This window comes from Gadus morhua, chromosome 7 (genome assembly GCF_902167405.1).
Source record: "Gadus morhua chromosome 7, gadMor3.0, whole genome shotgun sequence".
Classification (NCBI taxonomy): domain Eukaryota; kingdom Metazoa; phylum Chordata; class Actinopteri; order Gadiformes; family Gadidae; genus Gadus; species Gadus morhua.
The window spans coordinates 3,265,281-3,281,117 of NC_044054.1; the positions used below are offsets into that span (position 1 = coordinate 3,265,281).

General features: G+C 47.3%; 1 protein-coding gene across 1 annotated transcript; it reads right to left on the reverse strand.

Annotated features, from left to right (window-relative positions):
- Positions 1-248: 248 nt before the first annotated feature.
- ddrgk1 (DDRGK domain containing 1) lies at positions 249-14,334 on the reverse strand. Its single transcript, XM_030361954.1, has 8 exons — positions 14,121-14,334; positions 8,691-8,849; positions 7,543-7,691; positions 6,528-6,629; positions 5,509-5,631; positions 5,206-5,244; positions 2,572-2,677; positions 249-933 (listed from the first exon to the last, which is right to left on the reverse strand). The coding sequence occupies exons 1-8, from the start codon at positions 14,206-14,208 to the stop codon at positions 773-775; spliced, it is 927 nt and encodes a 308-aa protein (XP_030217814.1). The 5' UTR covers positions 14,209-14,334; the 3' UTR covers positions 249-772.
- Between the last annotated feature and the right edge of the window lie 1,503 nt (positions 14,335-15,837).

Sequence of the window (15,837 nt, forward strand, 5' to 3'; positions counted from 1 at the left end):
GATGGACATTTCTGCTCTTGAGTCGACCAGAGGCACTTTAAAATGTGGAAGGATCGATGAAAATGATCAAAAGAATTGATTAGATGGGACTGAAACCAACGTAACGAAGGAGATTTTTAGGTAAAATGGTAAAATGTTAGGGTCAAATCCATGTTGGGGTCTTCATGGAAGTCAGACCAACGTATCTGTTGATCGTCAGTCACTAAACTTCCAACCCTGCTGAGAAATGAAACCTTGTTACACAGAACTCTTTATTTAATGTGCAATCGTGTTTATTGATTTCATCATCTTCACACATCGGACGCCGTTTCGTTTGTTACCTCAATCATTTGTTTTAAAATGACAAATCCAATTAACGGCAGAACTCCAGTTGGTAATCTGAAAATGTTGTCAACAAATCAAATAAAACGTACAAACAGCTTGGCAGGTCCGGTGGTCTGATGATTGACAGCTCGGATACTGGATGAGTTTCAACAGTGAACGGCGGCCCTCGGCCTAGCTATCACCTGGGGAGGAGGCCACCGCGGCCATTTTGTGAGTAAGCTAGGAGGTGGCCATTTTGCGAGGAGACGGCCATCTTGTCAGCGAGCGATGCGGCAGCCATCTTGTGAGTGAGGAAGCGACCACACAAGATGGCCACTTCCTCAAAAAGATGTCCGCTTCCTCCTAGCCCTTAATCACAAGAGTGACAAAGCAGTCGCCTCCATCTTGCGAATTAGCGACCCACGGCGGCGGCCATATTGTGACCACGGCGGCCATCTTGTGGCGGCGCTCAGGCCTGGTTGCGGAGCACGGGCGTGAGGTTGATGAGGGAGTTGCTGGCCTGGGCGAGCTCAGCGATGGAGACGCGCCCCCTCTGCTGGATGAAGCGCGCCACTGCACTCAGCTCCTCTGGGCTGATGGAGATGAACTTCCCCCGGTCGTCAATCACACCTGGGGGGCGGGGACATTTAAAAACATGTTATGGGTCCCTGATTGGACCGCCAGGTGAGTCTAACCCTGCGTTCACACCAAAAGATGCAAAAAGTTGCCGCGCAGCACGATCCCATTCAAAGTGAATGTAGAGACGCGTTGCGGGTTTGCTGCCGGACCACTTGCTGCCGAGAAACCCGGCAGCAAAATTTGATTTGCAGCGCAGCACGCCCGTGCCCGCTGCCGGGCACTGGTGGCGGGCGCGTTCACGTATTTCGCGGCGCGACAAATGCTGCTCGAGTTGAAATATTTCAACTTTTCGGCAGCAAACGCGTGATGACAGCCAATCAGTGTTCAACAGCGTTGCCACTGAGTGACATGCCGTAACAGCCAATCAGTGTTACTCCCTTGGAGTGACCTAGAGTTCACTACCGTTACATTTATTTAGTAACTCGAAAAAACCGACAAATCAGCATTCTGTAGTGTACTTGTGTTAACAGTTCAACTAAACTATGAGTATGCTAAAGGAATAGAATAACAACCCCAAACAAAACCCAGTTGGGTGCCAGGCAGCACCAGCCTTCCAGGCTCCGAATGGTCTCATGAACCCATAAACGACGGGCATTCCGACGTCTCTCCCTCTTCCACGACAGGGAAAGACATGCAATGCTTGTAATGTCGGCCATGGTTGTGAATGAATTCAGAAGCACCGCGGGCAAAACCTTTGCTGCGCCGCGAAACTTGCCGTGCCACGAAACTTTTGCTGCGCCGCAAAACCTTTGCTGCGCCGCAAAACTTGATTTGCTGCGCCGCAAAACTTCGACGACAACGCGTTCTGGCAGCAAATGCATCTTTTGGTGTGAACGCAGGGTAAGGGCCCTGATTGGACCACCAGGTGAGTCTAAGGGCCCTGATTGGACCACCAGGTGAGTTTAAAGTGTTATTCCGAAAAAAAAAAAAATGACCCTAGTCATGCTACTGCAGAGGTTTGGTGCTATTTTTAACAATATCAGTGGTTCAAAAAAGCAGATTTGGAAGAGAAACTCACTGCCCCAAGCCAATAACATGGAAGCCAAACATTGCGCCGGGCAAACTCTGATACTAGATTTTCAATGAAAAAGGTATCTGGAGGGCTTATTTGATGGGTTTCCATGCCAAAACAAAGACCCTGGGTTGAATATAAGGGATTCTGATTGGACCACAAGTCGAGTGTGATTAGCCGTTACAAGCCGTGTCCACCTAAACGTAAGCTGGATAAATCAGTCCACCCAGTTTACTGTAGCAAACGTTGCTAATCCATCCAGCGTACTTCTAGTTTGGCACACCTACTTGTGATGTCATTAAAACACAGGAAGAGGCGGAGCTTCAAATAAGTGATCTGAGTTTAAGGGCCCCGATTCTACCACCAGGTGTTAGTGTGATCAGCCTTTTGAAACTCCGCCCTTTTATGCGTCACAAGTGGGCGTGTCCACCCAGACGTACGATGGCCGTATGCCCACTTGTGATGTTCCTAAAAAAACAGGAAGTAGGCAGAGTTTCACTCACTCACCTGGTGCCACGACATCAGCCCTTTAAATCAATTAAAATCAAAAGAGACAGACGGACACACCCACTTGTGATGTCACTAAAACACAGGAAGTAGGCAGAGCTTCAACACACCTGTGAGGGAGCCTTCAGCGAGGAGGTCTTGCAGTCTGGCGATGGCGTCCTGGGTTCGCATCCCGAAGTGTGACGCCAGGTCTTCAAGGAGAACCACCTTGGAGTCCTGCCGGGAAAAAAGCGAGCTGAGGCCAAACCACGTTCGACCAAACCACGTTTGACCAAATCACGTTCGACCAAACCACGTTCACTTTAGAAACTAAATCCAAAAAACGGTTTCTAAATCATCTCAAACGGAGCGATGTCATCCCCACAGAATTGTTATCGTAGGGAAAAAAAAGTCAAAACATGTCAAGAGTTTGACCATTTATGGTGCAATCGTTCAGTTAAAGGCTGTAGAGAAAACACAATGAGAAAGACTACACGTCTCGTATGTGCCGTCACGCTCCCTGCGACTGGCGTGGACAAGACCAACAATCTCCCCATCGGCATAACTGGAACTCTCCACATGCCCTGACTTATAATGGTTTCACCTCTTTAGATGCTGTTATCCTCCCCTTGGGAAAGAGCAGTGAAGTGGAGCAGAGACATCGCCATGTCTGTACCAGAGTGGTGCTGACGTATGCAGGGGCGGTTCTGGGGGGTGGCCAGCCGGGGCCAGTGCCCCCGTAAAACTGAACTCGTACCCCCCAGTGGCCCCTCCTTCAAACATTTTTCTTTTTCTTTTTACCTCCGTCCGGCCGGTGGGTCGATTGCTTGCGATGGTGTGGCACTGACGCACAAGGTGGAACTTGAGATTTATAATATATAATTTTGACTTTATTGCTGTTGGGGATGTATGATACTGAGTGGTTTGATGTCAGTGAAGGAAACCCAAAAGGTTGTAATATTGACGATTGCTTTAACCAATGAAACATTTCAAATGTATAACATTGACAATTGCTGTAACTGAAGGAAACACTTAATACTACGCTACTGAAATAAATGCTGTGACGGGAAAAAGACAATTATTGTATATTGTGTTTTTGAATGCCGTTACAGTATTAAACTAAATATTTTGCATCCCGGGTTCAATTTGACCCTCCAACAAAACAACTGGCCCGGGTCCGGCCCCCCCCATGCTCTTGAACCGCCTCTGGGCGGTTCAAGACCAATTTTCATGGGGGGAGGGAATTCATGAAAATGCATCATACAGTATCAAACCTCCTTGCGATAAATTTTGGTTTTCTTTGCATGAGAAATTATAATTTAAATGCACATAAAACATGTGTAATCCAAGGCATTGAATGACTGGGATCAGAAAATAATTCCTTTCTCTCCATTGCCTCCCATTCAAATTTTCCGAGCCGGAAGGGGCGCACTTACGAGCTCTTTCGAATAGTTTTCTGTGGAGAAATGTGTTTGAAGTGAAGTCAATTTTTGTGGGTGTTTGAAGAGTTTTCTTTGTGTCTGTGTGATGGCTTATTTAAGTAAGGCATAATGTGGGCGAACAGGACACCGACGCCAAGTGGAGGGCATTGCTTCGCCCTGAAGGGGCTTAATGCTACGGCCACACCAAACGCGTCACTCGCGTTTGGGGCGTCGAAAATCGGCATTTTTGCATAGGGAACCATTGGTATAGGCGCGTAGACGCGTTACACGCGTTGAAGCGTCGCGTTAGGGGCGTTAGACGCGGCAGACGCACGTCATTACGCACGTAAACGCAGTAACGCGGCCAACGCACCAACGCCCGGAGTTCAAAAAATCTAACTTTCAACGCTCCAACGCGTGATGCTTAGCCGTGATAGCCAATCAGCGTGGAGCTTGACCCGACGTCACTGGCAGAAAGTAGTGACACTTGCACAGAAGCATATGGCGGACATCTTTGTTTATTCAAGGTGGAAATAGTAACATAGTTACGCCATTAAATGCGTTTATGTAAACATTCTTTGCGAGAAATGTGCATTTTACTTTCATAATGTTCGCTCTGTGAATGTGAAGGATGTTTGGTTTGATAGTTATGACAAGAGGGAACACTCCATTGACTTGCATGGACAGCGTCTCTGGTTGCTAAGCAACCTCAACGTCTTGGCGGACTATATCTCTGCTGATCGGGGCCTGCCTGTAATTCCGACAACACATTGATCCGACGTCTCGATGGTCCGAAATATTTCCCATTAGATCGAAATGCCAATATGCCGACGGTTCAATGTTCCGAAAACGGAACCCATTGGTCAGTTTTTCCGACTTTTCAAAAAGGAGGCGCATTAGGCCGACGGTTCAATATGCCGAATAGGCCTACATATAAAGAGTTTTATACCTCGCTCGCGCTCTCGCTCTCTCTCGCTCTCTCACTCCCTCTCCAAAACACAACATAGGCCTACATATCACGTTCATGATGAATATTGGAGAGCATAGTGACAACGCTTCACTTAATTTCGACACTGTGTTTCAGCACCATGGACAGAGAGCGTAGGTCTAGTTCTCAACACACACACACACACACACACACACACACACACACACACACACACACACACACACACACACACACACACACACACACACACACACACACACACACACACACACACACACACACACACACACAGGCTAAAAGCCCACTGTAAACACACTAAACAACACATATAGGCCCACACACAGCTACTTAAGATGTGTATGTGTGTGTGGGTGTGTTTGTGTGTGAGAGCTCACCTCTATATATTGGATGAACTCTTGCAGCAGGTTGCGTGACTGTAACAGAGAAACCAAACATTGTTACGCGGATGCTGATCCCCCACACCCCAATACGCGTGTGAACCACTTTAACAAACCAGGTTTGACCAAATGTGATTCGACCAATCGTGGTTCGGCCAAACCACGTTGAGCTACTGCCAAACAACGTTCGGCCAAACCAGATTCGGCCAAACCAGATTCGGCCAAACCAGGTTCGGCCAAACCAGGTTAGGCTTGGTTAAGGGTAAGACGTGGATTGTGTGTTCTGAACCGGAGTCGTACCTGGTCCTCGCTGAGAGGCTCCGCCTCCCCTTGCTCCTCAACGATGAAGGAGGCCTTCAGCTTGAGGTACTCCTCCTCCTCCCTTTTCCTCTCCTCCTCCCTCAGACGGTGCTCCTCTTCCTCCTGATGAGAAGACGAAGGGGGGGAGGGGGAGGGGCAAACTTGAGTGGCACTTAGCAACAGCTCTCAGCATCGCGTGGCGCCTTCTTCTCCTCCACCTTTACCTCCTTCTGCTCCTCCTATACTACCTCCTCCACCTTTACCTCCTCATTCACCTCCCTCTGCTCCACCTTTACCTCCTCCTCCTATACCTCCTTCACCTCCAACTTTACCTCCTTCTTAACCACCTTCTACTCCTCCTTTACCCCCTCCTCCTCCTCCTTTAACTCCTCCTCCTCCTCCTTTACCTTCTCCTCCTCCATCTCCTTTAACTCCTCCTCCTTTAACTCCTCCTCCTTTACCTCCTTCTGCTCCGACAGCCGTTTCCGCTCCTCCTCCTCCTTTAACTCCTCCTCCTCCACCTTTAACTCCTCCTTTAACTCCTCCTCCTTTAACTCCTCCCCCGTCTCCTTTAACCCCTCCTCCTCCTTTAACTCCTCCTCCTCCTCCTTTAACTCCATCTCCTCCTTTAACTCTTCCTCCTCCTTTACCTGCTCCTCCTCCTCCTTTAACTCCTCCTCCTCCTTTAACTCCTTCTGCTCCGACAGCCGTTCCCGCTCCTCCTCCTTTAACCCCTCCTACTTTAACTCCTCCTCCTTTACCTCCTCCTGCTCCGACAGCCGTTCCCGCTCCTCCTCCTTTAACTCCTCCTCCTCCTACTTTAACTCCTCCTCCTCCTCCTTTAACTCCTCCTCCTTTAACTCCCGCTCCTCCTCCTTTAACTCCTCCTCCTTTAACTCCTCCTCCTCCTTTGACTCCTCCTTTAACTCCTCCCCCTCCTCCTTTAACTCCTCCTCCTTTAACTCCACCTCCTCCTTTAACTCCTCCTCCTCCTCCTTTAACTCCTCCTCCTCCTTTACCTCCTTCTGCTCCGACAGCCGTTCCCGCTCCTCCTCCTTGCGTCGCTCCTGGTCTCTCAGCTCCTGCAGCTTCTTCCTCTCCTCCCGCTCCCCCAGCTCGGCCTGGAACCAGAGGAGATCAGCACTCTGATTGGCCCACCTCTCTCTGAGCCTCCCTCTGATTGGCCCACCTCTCTCTGGGCCTGTCTCTGATTGGCCCACCTCTCTCTGGGCCTCTAGTCTCTGATTGGCCCACCTCTCTCTGGGCCTGTCTCTGATTGGCCTACCTCTCTCTGAGCCTCCCTCTGATTGGCCCACCTCTCTCTGAGCCTCCCTCTGATTGGCCCACCTCTCTCTGATCGGCCCACCTCTTTCTGAGCCTCCCTCTGATTGGCCCACCTCTCTCTGAGCCTCCCTCTGATTGACCCACCTCTCTCTGGGCCTCTCTCTGATTGGCCCACCACTCTCTCGGCCTGTCTCTGATTGGCCCACCTCTTTCTGGGCCTCTAGTCTCTGATTGGCCCACCTCTCTCTGGGCCTGTCTCTGATTGGCCTACCTCTCTCTGAGCCTCCCTCGGATTGGCCCACCTCTCTCTGATTGGCCCACCTCTCTCTGAGCCTCCCTCTGATTGGCCACGCTCTCCCTGAGCCTCTCTCTTATTGGCCCACCTCTCTCTGATTGGCCCACCTCTCTCTGAGCCTGTCTCTGATTGGCCCACCTCTCTCTCTGAGCCTGTCTCTGATTGGCCCACCTCTCTCTGGGCCTCTAGTGTCTGATTGGCCCACCTCTCTCTGGCCCTCTAGTCTCTGATTGGCCCCCCTCTCTCTGGGCCTGTCTCTGATTGGCCCACCTCTCTCTGGGCCTGTCTCTGATTGGCCCACCTCTATCTGGGCCTGTCTCTGATTGGCCCACCTCTCTCTGGGCCTCTATTCTGATTGGCCCACCTCTCTCTGGGCCTGTCTCTGATTGGCCTACCTCTCTCTGGGCCTGTCTCTGATTGGCCCACCTTTCTGGGCCTGTCTCTGATTGGCCCACCTCTCTATGGGCTCTCTTAGCTTGCTTCTCCTCCAGTTTGCGTTGCTTCTTGGCTCCCACTTTCCCGGTGGCTTGGAGGTTCTGCTGCTCCTCCTCCTGGTCGCTCTCCCCCCCCCCGATGGCTCCTCCCCCTCCTTCAGGGACCTCCTCTGACCAATCAGAAGAGGGATCCAACTTAAACAAAGGTCACATGCCTGCTAATCCATCAGATAAGGAGCCAGAGGCCTATTGTGTGTTTGTACGTTCTGGCACTACTCACAGTACTAAGCATGGTCGAGCTTCTTACCCTAGCTATCTCTGTTGTCTACGGGGAATTGGGTTAACCTAGTTATGGTTAGTGAGTGGCCCTTGGTTCTATGAACATCCTTACTGTACCGACAGAGATATATTGTTGTTTCTCTTTCTTCTGACAACTGGACTTATTGTAAGTCGCTTTAGTTAAAAGCCTCTGCTATGCATGTAAAAAGTTTGAATGTAAAAAGTAAAATAACTACCTAACTAAGGGGTAACCAGCTAACTATGGGATAACCAGCTAACTACGGGATATCCAGCTAACTACGGGATAACCAGCTAACTACAGGATAACCAGCTAACTACAGGATAACCAGCTAACTACGGGGTAACTAGCTAACTATGGGGTAACTAGCTAACTACGGGATAACCAGCTAACTATGGGATAACCAGCTAACTACGGGGTAACCAGCTAACTACAGGATAACCAGCTAACTACGGGGTAACCAGCTAACTACAGGATAACCAGCTAACTACGGGGTAACCAGCTAACTACAGGATAACCAGCTAACTACAGGGTAACTAGCTAGCTACGGGGTAACTAGCTAACTACGGGGTAACTAGCTAACTACAGGATAACCAGCTAACTATGGGGTAACCGGCTAACTACGGGGTAACCAGCTAACTACAGGATAACCAGCTAACTACGGAGTAACCAGCTAACTACGGGATAACCAGCCAACTACGTGGTAACCAGCTAACTAGGGGATAACCAGCTAACTACGGGGTAACCAGCTAACTAGGGGATGTAAAGGTAAAACCAGCCACCCCCTAGAGAGGGGGATGGCCCTTTAACTTTGAGGGGAGGGTTCAACCTCCCGGTTGACCTCTGACCTCCGGGTTGACCTCTGACATACCGTTGTCGGAGGGCTCTCTCTGGGCGCGGCGCTGCGCCGCCACGCGGGCGTTGAGGTCGCGGCGGCGGCGGCGCGGGGCTCCGGCGGCACGCTCCTCAGCTCGCGGGGGCGGGGCCCTGGCTCCGCCCCCCTCCGGCATTAAGGCCTCATCGCCGTCCACTGGGGAGACACACGGGGTCACGCGGGGTCAGAGGGCGACGGCGTTGCCCTTTGACCTCGTAGCTATCGCCCTCCCCCCCCTTACACTTTTACAACGACCCATTTTAGTTTTGTATTATATCTTATTAAATGATTTTATTTGATCCTATTTTATCATTTTATTTTTTATCTTTTTACTTGTATGCGTATTATTAAATTAGTTTATTCCATCCTCATTTAGTTTATCAGGGGTTGACACTAAGGTTTCAAAAGCACTTGCCCATCGGGCAAGTACAGGTCAGGTTCAACTTGCCCGAATGTAATGTTCACTTGCCCAAATTATAATCAGAATCGTGAACGGGCCTCTTTTTGCCAGGCACCCGGCCTGGTTTTGGGGGGGCTCAGAAAAATCATGTTAGCTTCCACACATGTTGTGTTTAAAAAATAACAAACTTCTCTTTGTTTACTTATTTATCGAGCGGTCACATCGTGCCATGAAGTGATTTCAGTCCACCGTTCCAACTAGGGCTGGGCGATTTTTTCGGTTTAATCGATTATTTTGCATTTTTTCTTTCCTACGGTTTGTGAAATGGCTGAACCGAAAAATCGCGATTTAAAAACAGTTCCAGACTCTTCCGATTTGTTTTGCTGAATAGACTCCGTATAGCCTCATCTCTCACTTTCCAGAACGCGCGCAAACTCAGTCTACTGCAATCACATTCACCTCGCCCCCGACAGACTTGGGGGATAGCCGGGTCGATTGAAACACTTTTCAGTTAAACGTCTTTTGCAAAGATGACGTTATGTATACAAATAATTTGTGATCAACAACTCACATGTGTGTTCTCTTAGTTACAAGCAGTGGTGTAGTCTACGTGATACGCAGGTATACGCCGTATACCCACTAGGAACGCACCAGGATTTGCGTATACCCACTTAAAAATGTGCACGGATACGTATCAATCGTCTTGTGACAGATCTTTCACTTCTGTGTTTATTTTTCGGAAATATCGGTTGGGTATAACTGCAATAAAATACTTTAAGCAGAGGAAGTTATCTCCTACATTCACCATTCATAAAATTCCCGCTGCGCGCTCGCGCTCTGCCCTGTCTCTGTTACGGAGCGCGAAGCTGCCCCTGCATCTCTGCACGTTAGTTGGCGGGCCGAGCCCCTCCTTCTCGCGTGTGTGTGCGTGCATGCGTGCATGCGTGCGTGCGTGCGTGCGTGCGTGTGTGTGTGTGTGTCCAGTCCTCCCATATTAATGTGTAAACCACATAATAAGTAGTCAACAGAAGACAATGTTTTAATCCCACTTTATATCTCCTTGTTACTTTTAGATGAGAACCCCTGGCCAGCCTTTCAGACTGGGTGTCAGGCTAGGGAATTTAAAAACAGGCATCCTTGGTTAGAGTGGAGGGAAAAAAAGTTATAGGTAAATGTCAGCCAACATACAGTTGGTATACACAATTGAAATTCATAATGTTAGTCACTATGCAAATGAGAGTATAGCTAATTCATGGTCATTTTTAAGGTGCAGTAATTTCACACTTTTACACAATTCAATTACTGTATGGTATGTTAGATAACAACAGTAAGAGCTCAAATTAGAGCAATTGAAAGAGTGAAACATTAGTCTCCTGTCATCTCCTTCTCATGCACTGGTTAGCCATGGATGTAAACAGTTCATTCAATTATTTTGAGTAGATTTTGTCCTTGTTTAGCATGTGCTATTGCTACTATAGATATACAAAGGACAACTTGTCATTTTTGTGTTCTATTTGTTCATACTGTTATTAAAACTGATAAACCTACTCAGCTTTCCATGATTGTTGATAATCGTTATACTCTTAAATCAGCGGGTTGTAGACCCCTGCGTTGGTGAGTGTGGTGCGACACCCCATAAGCGCCACACACGTACATGGGTTTCAATGGAATTTGTTTAGAGAAAAACAGAAAAAAAAAATCGAGGTTTAAGTCGAAAATCGTCCATTAGTTAGCAAAAATCGAGATTTTATTTTTAGGCCAAATCGCCCAGCCCTAGTTCCAACCTATTAAAGCTATCGCCAAGTTATATGTAGACCTGCATGATTTTATGCAAATGTTCATAACTAAATGTCAGAGGTAGTAGCAAAGATATGTATTTTTAACTTTCAAGTTTCTTGTAGCTCTAACTGAATAATCTGAATCGCGTTTCTAGTAGGGTTGTCAGTCACGATACTGGATTTTCTAACTTCAACACTATTCCTGGAAAAAGATCGATATTCTATACCATTTTTGATATCAGGGGAAAAGTTTTTTTCAGGAAAGAACATACCCAAAGTAAATAGATTATATCTCCACAACTGCAAGGGTGATAATGTCATCTTTGGGCCAAAAGAAAGATTGTTGTGCAAGTGAAATATTCAATGGAGATAATACTTGGTTAAAGTGAATGAAGCCATGGAACACAGCATAAGTGGAAGATAACATTTCCACCTGAAATAATTATCAGTATCAGTTGGTCGTTATCAGTTGGGAGCGCTGTCTTACTATGAGACACAAATAAAGGTAGATATCTTACAATTTAGACACTTGACACCTCTATTTAAAGTTCAGGGCAATCGAATGCACCAAGCCAAACACTCGCAAATAAATATATGGCCACTAGATTGCGCTGAAGAATATGTTTTCTGATTGAAGGCAATTTACCTATTTCCTAAGAAACCTTCTCTTATTCATTGATTGAAAACACCATGTTAAGTTGCAAAATTTGGCCCAGATACTGGATAATCTGTTTATGGTGGTTTTATTCGATCAGAATAACTTTGTGGACAAAAATCACCAAGGTAATAGCCTACTTCATTTTTGGTTATTACAAGAAAAGGGGACGTTTCTTCTTAAGTTGTTATTTGCGAGTTTTAGTCACAGAATGATATGGTTTGGACTGTTGGAATAAGTGGAGGCTCAGCTTTCATGTAATATATAGCCTACAGTAGTTTGTGAGGGTCCAATTTCGTGAAAAAGATCGCTATTGCTGTGTGCATGTGCACAGTTATGAAACCCAAAACCGTGTTCTTGACTTCCTTGATAATTTGCCTCAATCCAAAGTACTTCCAAACTGCACTCCTCCATCACTACTCCATTTAACTTCTACCTAAACCGTTCGCGGAGGTGCTGCACTTGAGATGCTAGCTGTTTTGGCTAACCTGTAGCACTGCCAGAGACCGCACTGCGAGGGAGTGACAGAAGGCGGGGCTATATTCGCACTGAAGCGATGCGTGTCTGTTAACTCGCTCTCCGAGAGAAGAGAAGACAGCGCGCTGATCAATTGCAAATACTTCTATTTTGTGTGGTTTTGAGGAATAAAAGGTTGTTCTGCAGTTTCTAAAAACATTTGAATAAATAGCTTTTATATTAACATCCACCCAAAATCCACTTGCCCGTTCGGCCAACCAGAATAAATCTCAACTTGCCCAAACATTTTTTTTACTTGCCCCGGGCAAGCGGGCAACCGTTAGTGTCAACCCCTGGTTTATCCTATTTTATCATTTAAATCAACAGACAACATATGTGCAATCCGGGGCATATAAAGACTGGGACCAGAAGATAATTACTTTCTCTCCATTGAAACCCATTCATAATTTTCGATCTCATAGGTCCCATGTGCTCTACCGGAAGGGGCGGGACTTCGCCACTATTTCCAGCAATGTGTACGCACCAGAAGGCGCGTTCACTGGTGATAATGAGACGGCTCACCAGTGATGACGCTCACGCTTACACCGGGATTCCACCGGACGCGTATGCGCCACGGAACGGCTGCGCCGCGGAACGGCTGCGTCCTCTGCCCTGCGTCCATTCCTACCGGGCGCGTAAAGGCAGCGTAGCGCTGCCTTGCGAGCCAGCCGTATTCACGCGAGATCACGCGATAATCCTAAACCTAATGTACTCACCTTCCACTCCCAAAACTATTGCAATTAAATGCCACGCTTTGTCCTGTCTGACATTTTCCTTATAAAAAGGATGATGTCCATTCCTACCGGGCACGTAAAGGCAGCGTAGCGCTGCCTTGCGAGCCAGCCGTATTCACGCGAGATCACGCGATAATCCTAAACCTAATGTACTCACCTTCCACTCCCAAAATTATTGCAATTAAATGCCACGCTTTGTCCTGTCTGACATTTTCCTTATAAAAAGGATGATTTGGTACATAAATGACTTCATGTTGCTGAACTTCGACAATGAGTCTCTCGTCGTCCATGTTGCCGACCCTCTGAGACCCTTTGATTGATTGACTGCTGATCCGGTGCCACCGGTCATGACGTAATAATGTTGATGTGAAGTTACATGAGCTGAGTATTGTGTTTTATTTTGAAAATTGACCGGATGCTCTATGGCTTTTACTTTTCACTTCCTGCCCGGCTTGACCTGCTCTGTCGAAATTGACGCGGTTTAGCTGCGGCTCGTGGCAAAAATAGAATTGGACGGAAAGATAGCACCGCGGCGGGGTACGCCGCTCCTGGGACGCTGCTGAAACATTCCGCGGCGCGCCCGGTGGAAATGGTCCCATTGATTAGAGTGGAAGCGATCAGCAGTGGTGACCGCGGCGCAGCCGTCCCGCGGCGCGTACGCCTCCGGTGGAATCAGGCCTTTACGCGTGTTCCCGACAGCGATCGTTCATGTGCACTGGGGAAACAGCCGGTTGGGAATATTAAAGTTTTCACAGCATGTTTTTTTTATCCGATAAAAAAATTGTCAGAACTTAACAGAACTTAGTAGGATCAGTTTCAGGTTTGCATGCCTTTATTTCCTTGATGCCCATCACCTACTATCCTTTTGCTTTTATTTATGAGAAACACATACAGTATAGCCACTATATGGAAGGCAACACTTGCCCTTATCTAGAGCTGGTTTACCAGTACACAACGTTTAAAACTGAGCAAAGTCATGCCAACAGACGTTACAACGTCAATCCATAGTAAAGTATGTGATATGATGGTTGATTATTTTATATTGAGTAAAACGTTCATGTTCCGCCTTGTTCATGCGCGTCACTAGTAAACCATACGACCCCAACTGGGCAACTCTGTTATCAAAATTTGGTCCGAGTTGCCGAACGGAAGTAGAATCATAACAGCGTCATGAGGTGGCGTTCACGCGAACTTTCCGACGTCGAAAAAATGTTTTTTTAACATAATTTCCAGTGATGTGAACGCACCATAAAGTGCGACAAACAAACCGCGACAACCTCACGATGAATACGTTTTGAATAAAAAAAGAAACACGTTAAATAAGACAAAAGAAGCGCTCCTCACCGGGTTCAGCGCGTCTGCGCACTCCAGCCGTGAGGACGATCAGCACGAAGAGGACCGTGGCGGCGATCAAATACAACGCGACCTCCATGGTCCCGTCGTTATTATCGATTATGAAATGTTAGGAGATAGACAGGGCGTCAAGAAACATAAACATGCACAGATACGGACGGAAGAAGGCGTCAGCGTCGCGTCTTCTTCTTTTTTAATTTGATGTACCGCTGCGCAAGAAGCAGCTCCTCACCGCCCCCTGCTGGCTGCCTGCTTGGATCCAATTATAACTTTATAGTTTTATAAATAACTCTAAATGCTTTAAACTTAGTTCCAGTTATAACTGTATTGATAGTTATACAAAGCTTGTTCTAGTTATACATGCGTTTACAGTATTTGTAGTTATAAACAGGGCTACTTATAGTTACATATGTATTTATAGTTATGAACAGGTCTAGTTATAGTTATACATTTATTTATAGTATGTGTAGTTATAAACAGGGCTAGTTATAGTTATAAATGTATTTATAGTTATAAACAGGGCTAATTCTAGTTATACATGTATTGATATGATTCATAGTTATAAACAGGGCTAGTTATAATTACATTCATAAATATGAATGTATTTATAGTATCTTTGAAGTTTCTCACAATTCAAATAAATGAACAAACAAGAAGTCAGCGACTGCTTGTAATTGGATAACATATGTTTTATAGGAATAGTGACTTATAGACGGTAGGTGTAATGTAAAATGGGAATCGACTGTACAGCGATTTCTAGTGGCAAAGGACGGGACCGCACGCAAAGCTGGATCAAAACGGGGAGTTTAAAACGCACACACGTTATGTGTGTACAAATAAAACGCTCGAGCATACTATATATGTTGTATTAATGGGAGGCGTCTTCATAAAAGGAAGACACAGGTTGATTTAAAGGTCTTTACTGCTTGTAAACACGGTAACACAGGGCGTCCGTCCCCCAAAAGAGTCCCCGACTTTAGTTCCGCAGTCGAACACCAAACAATGAGAGGCCGTTTCTCAATTCCAAGTAGGGAGACACCGGGATCCCACCGGACGCGTACGCGCCGCGGAACGGCTGCGTCCTCAGCCCTGCGTCCATTCCTACCGGGCGCGTAACGGCAGCGTAGCGCTGCCTTGCGAGCCAGCCAGCCAGCCAGTATTCACGCGAGATCACGAGATCACGCGATAATTCTCAACCTAATGTAGCCTACTCACCTTCCACTCCCAAAACTATTGCAATTAAATGCCACGCTTTGTCCTTTCTGACATTTTCCTTATAAAAAGGATGATTTGGTACATAAATGACTTCATGTTGCTGAACTTCGACAATGAGTCTCTCGTCGTCAATGTTGCCGACCCTCTGAGACCCACCGGTCATGACGTAATAATGTTGATGTGAAGTTACATGAGCTGAGTATTGTGTTTTATTTTGAAAATTGACCGGATGCTCTATGGCTTTTACTTTTCACTTCCTGCCCGGCTCGACCTGCTCTGTCGAAATTGACGCGGTTTAGCAGCGGCTCGCGGCAAAAATAGAATTGGACGGAAAGATAGCGCCGCGGCGCGGCACGCCGCTCCTGGGACGCTGCTGAAACGTTCCGCGGCGCGCCCGGTGGAAATGGTCTCATTGATTATAGTGGAAGCGATCAGCAGCGTGACCGCGGCGCAGCCGTCCCGCGGCGCGTACGCCTCCGGTGGAATCTAGCCT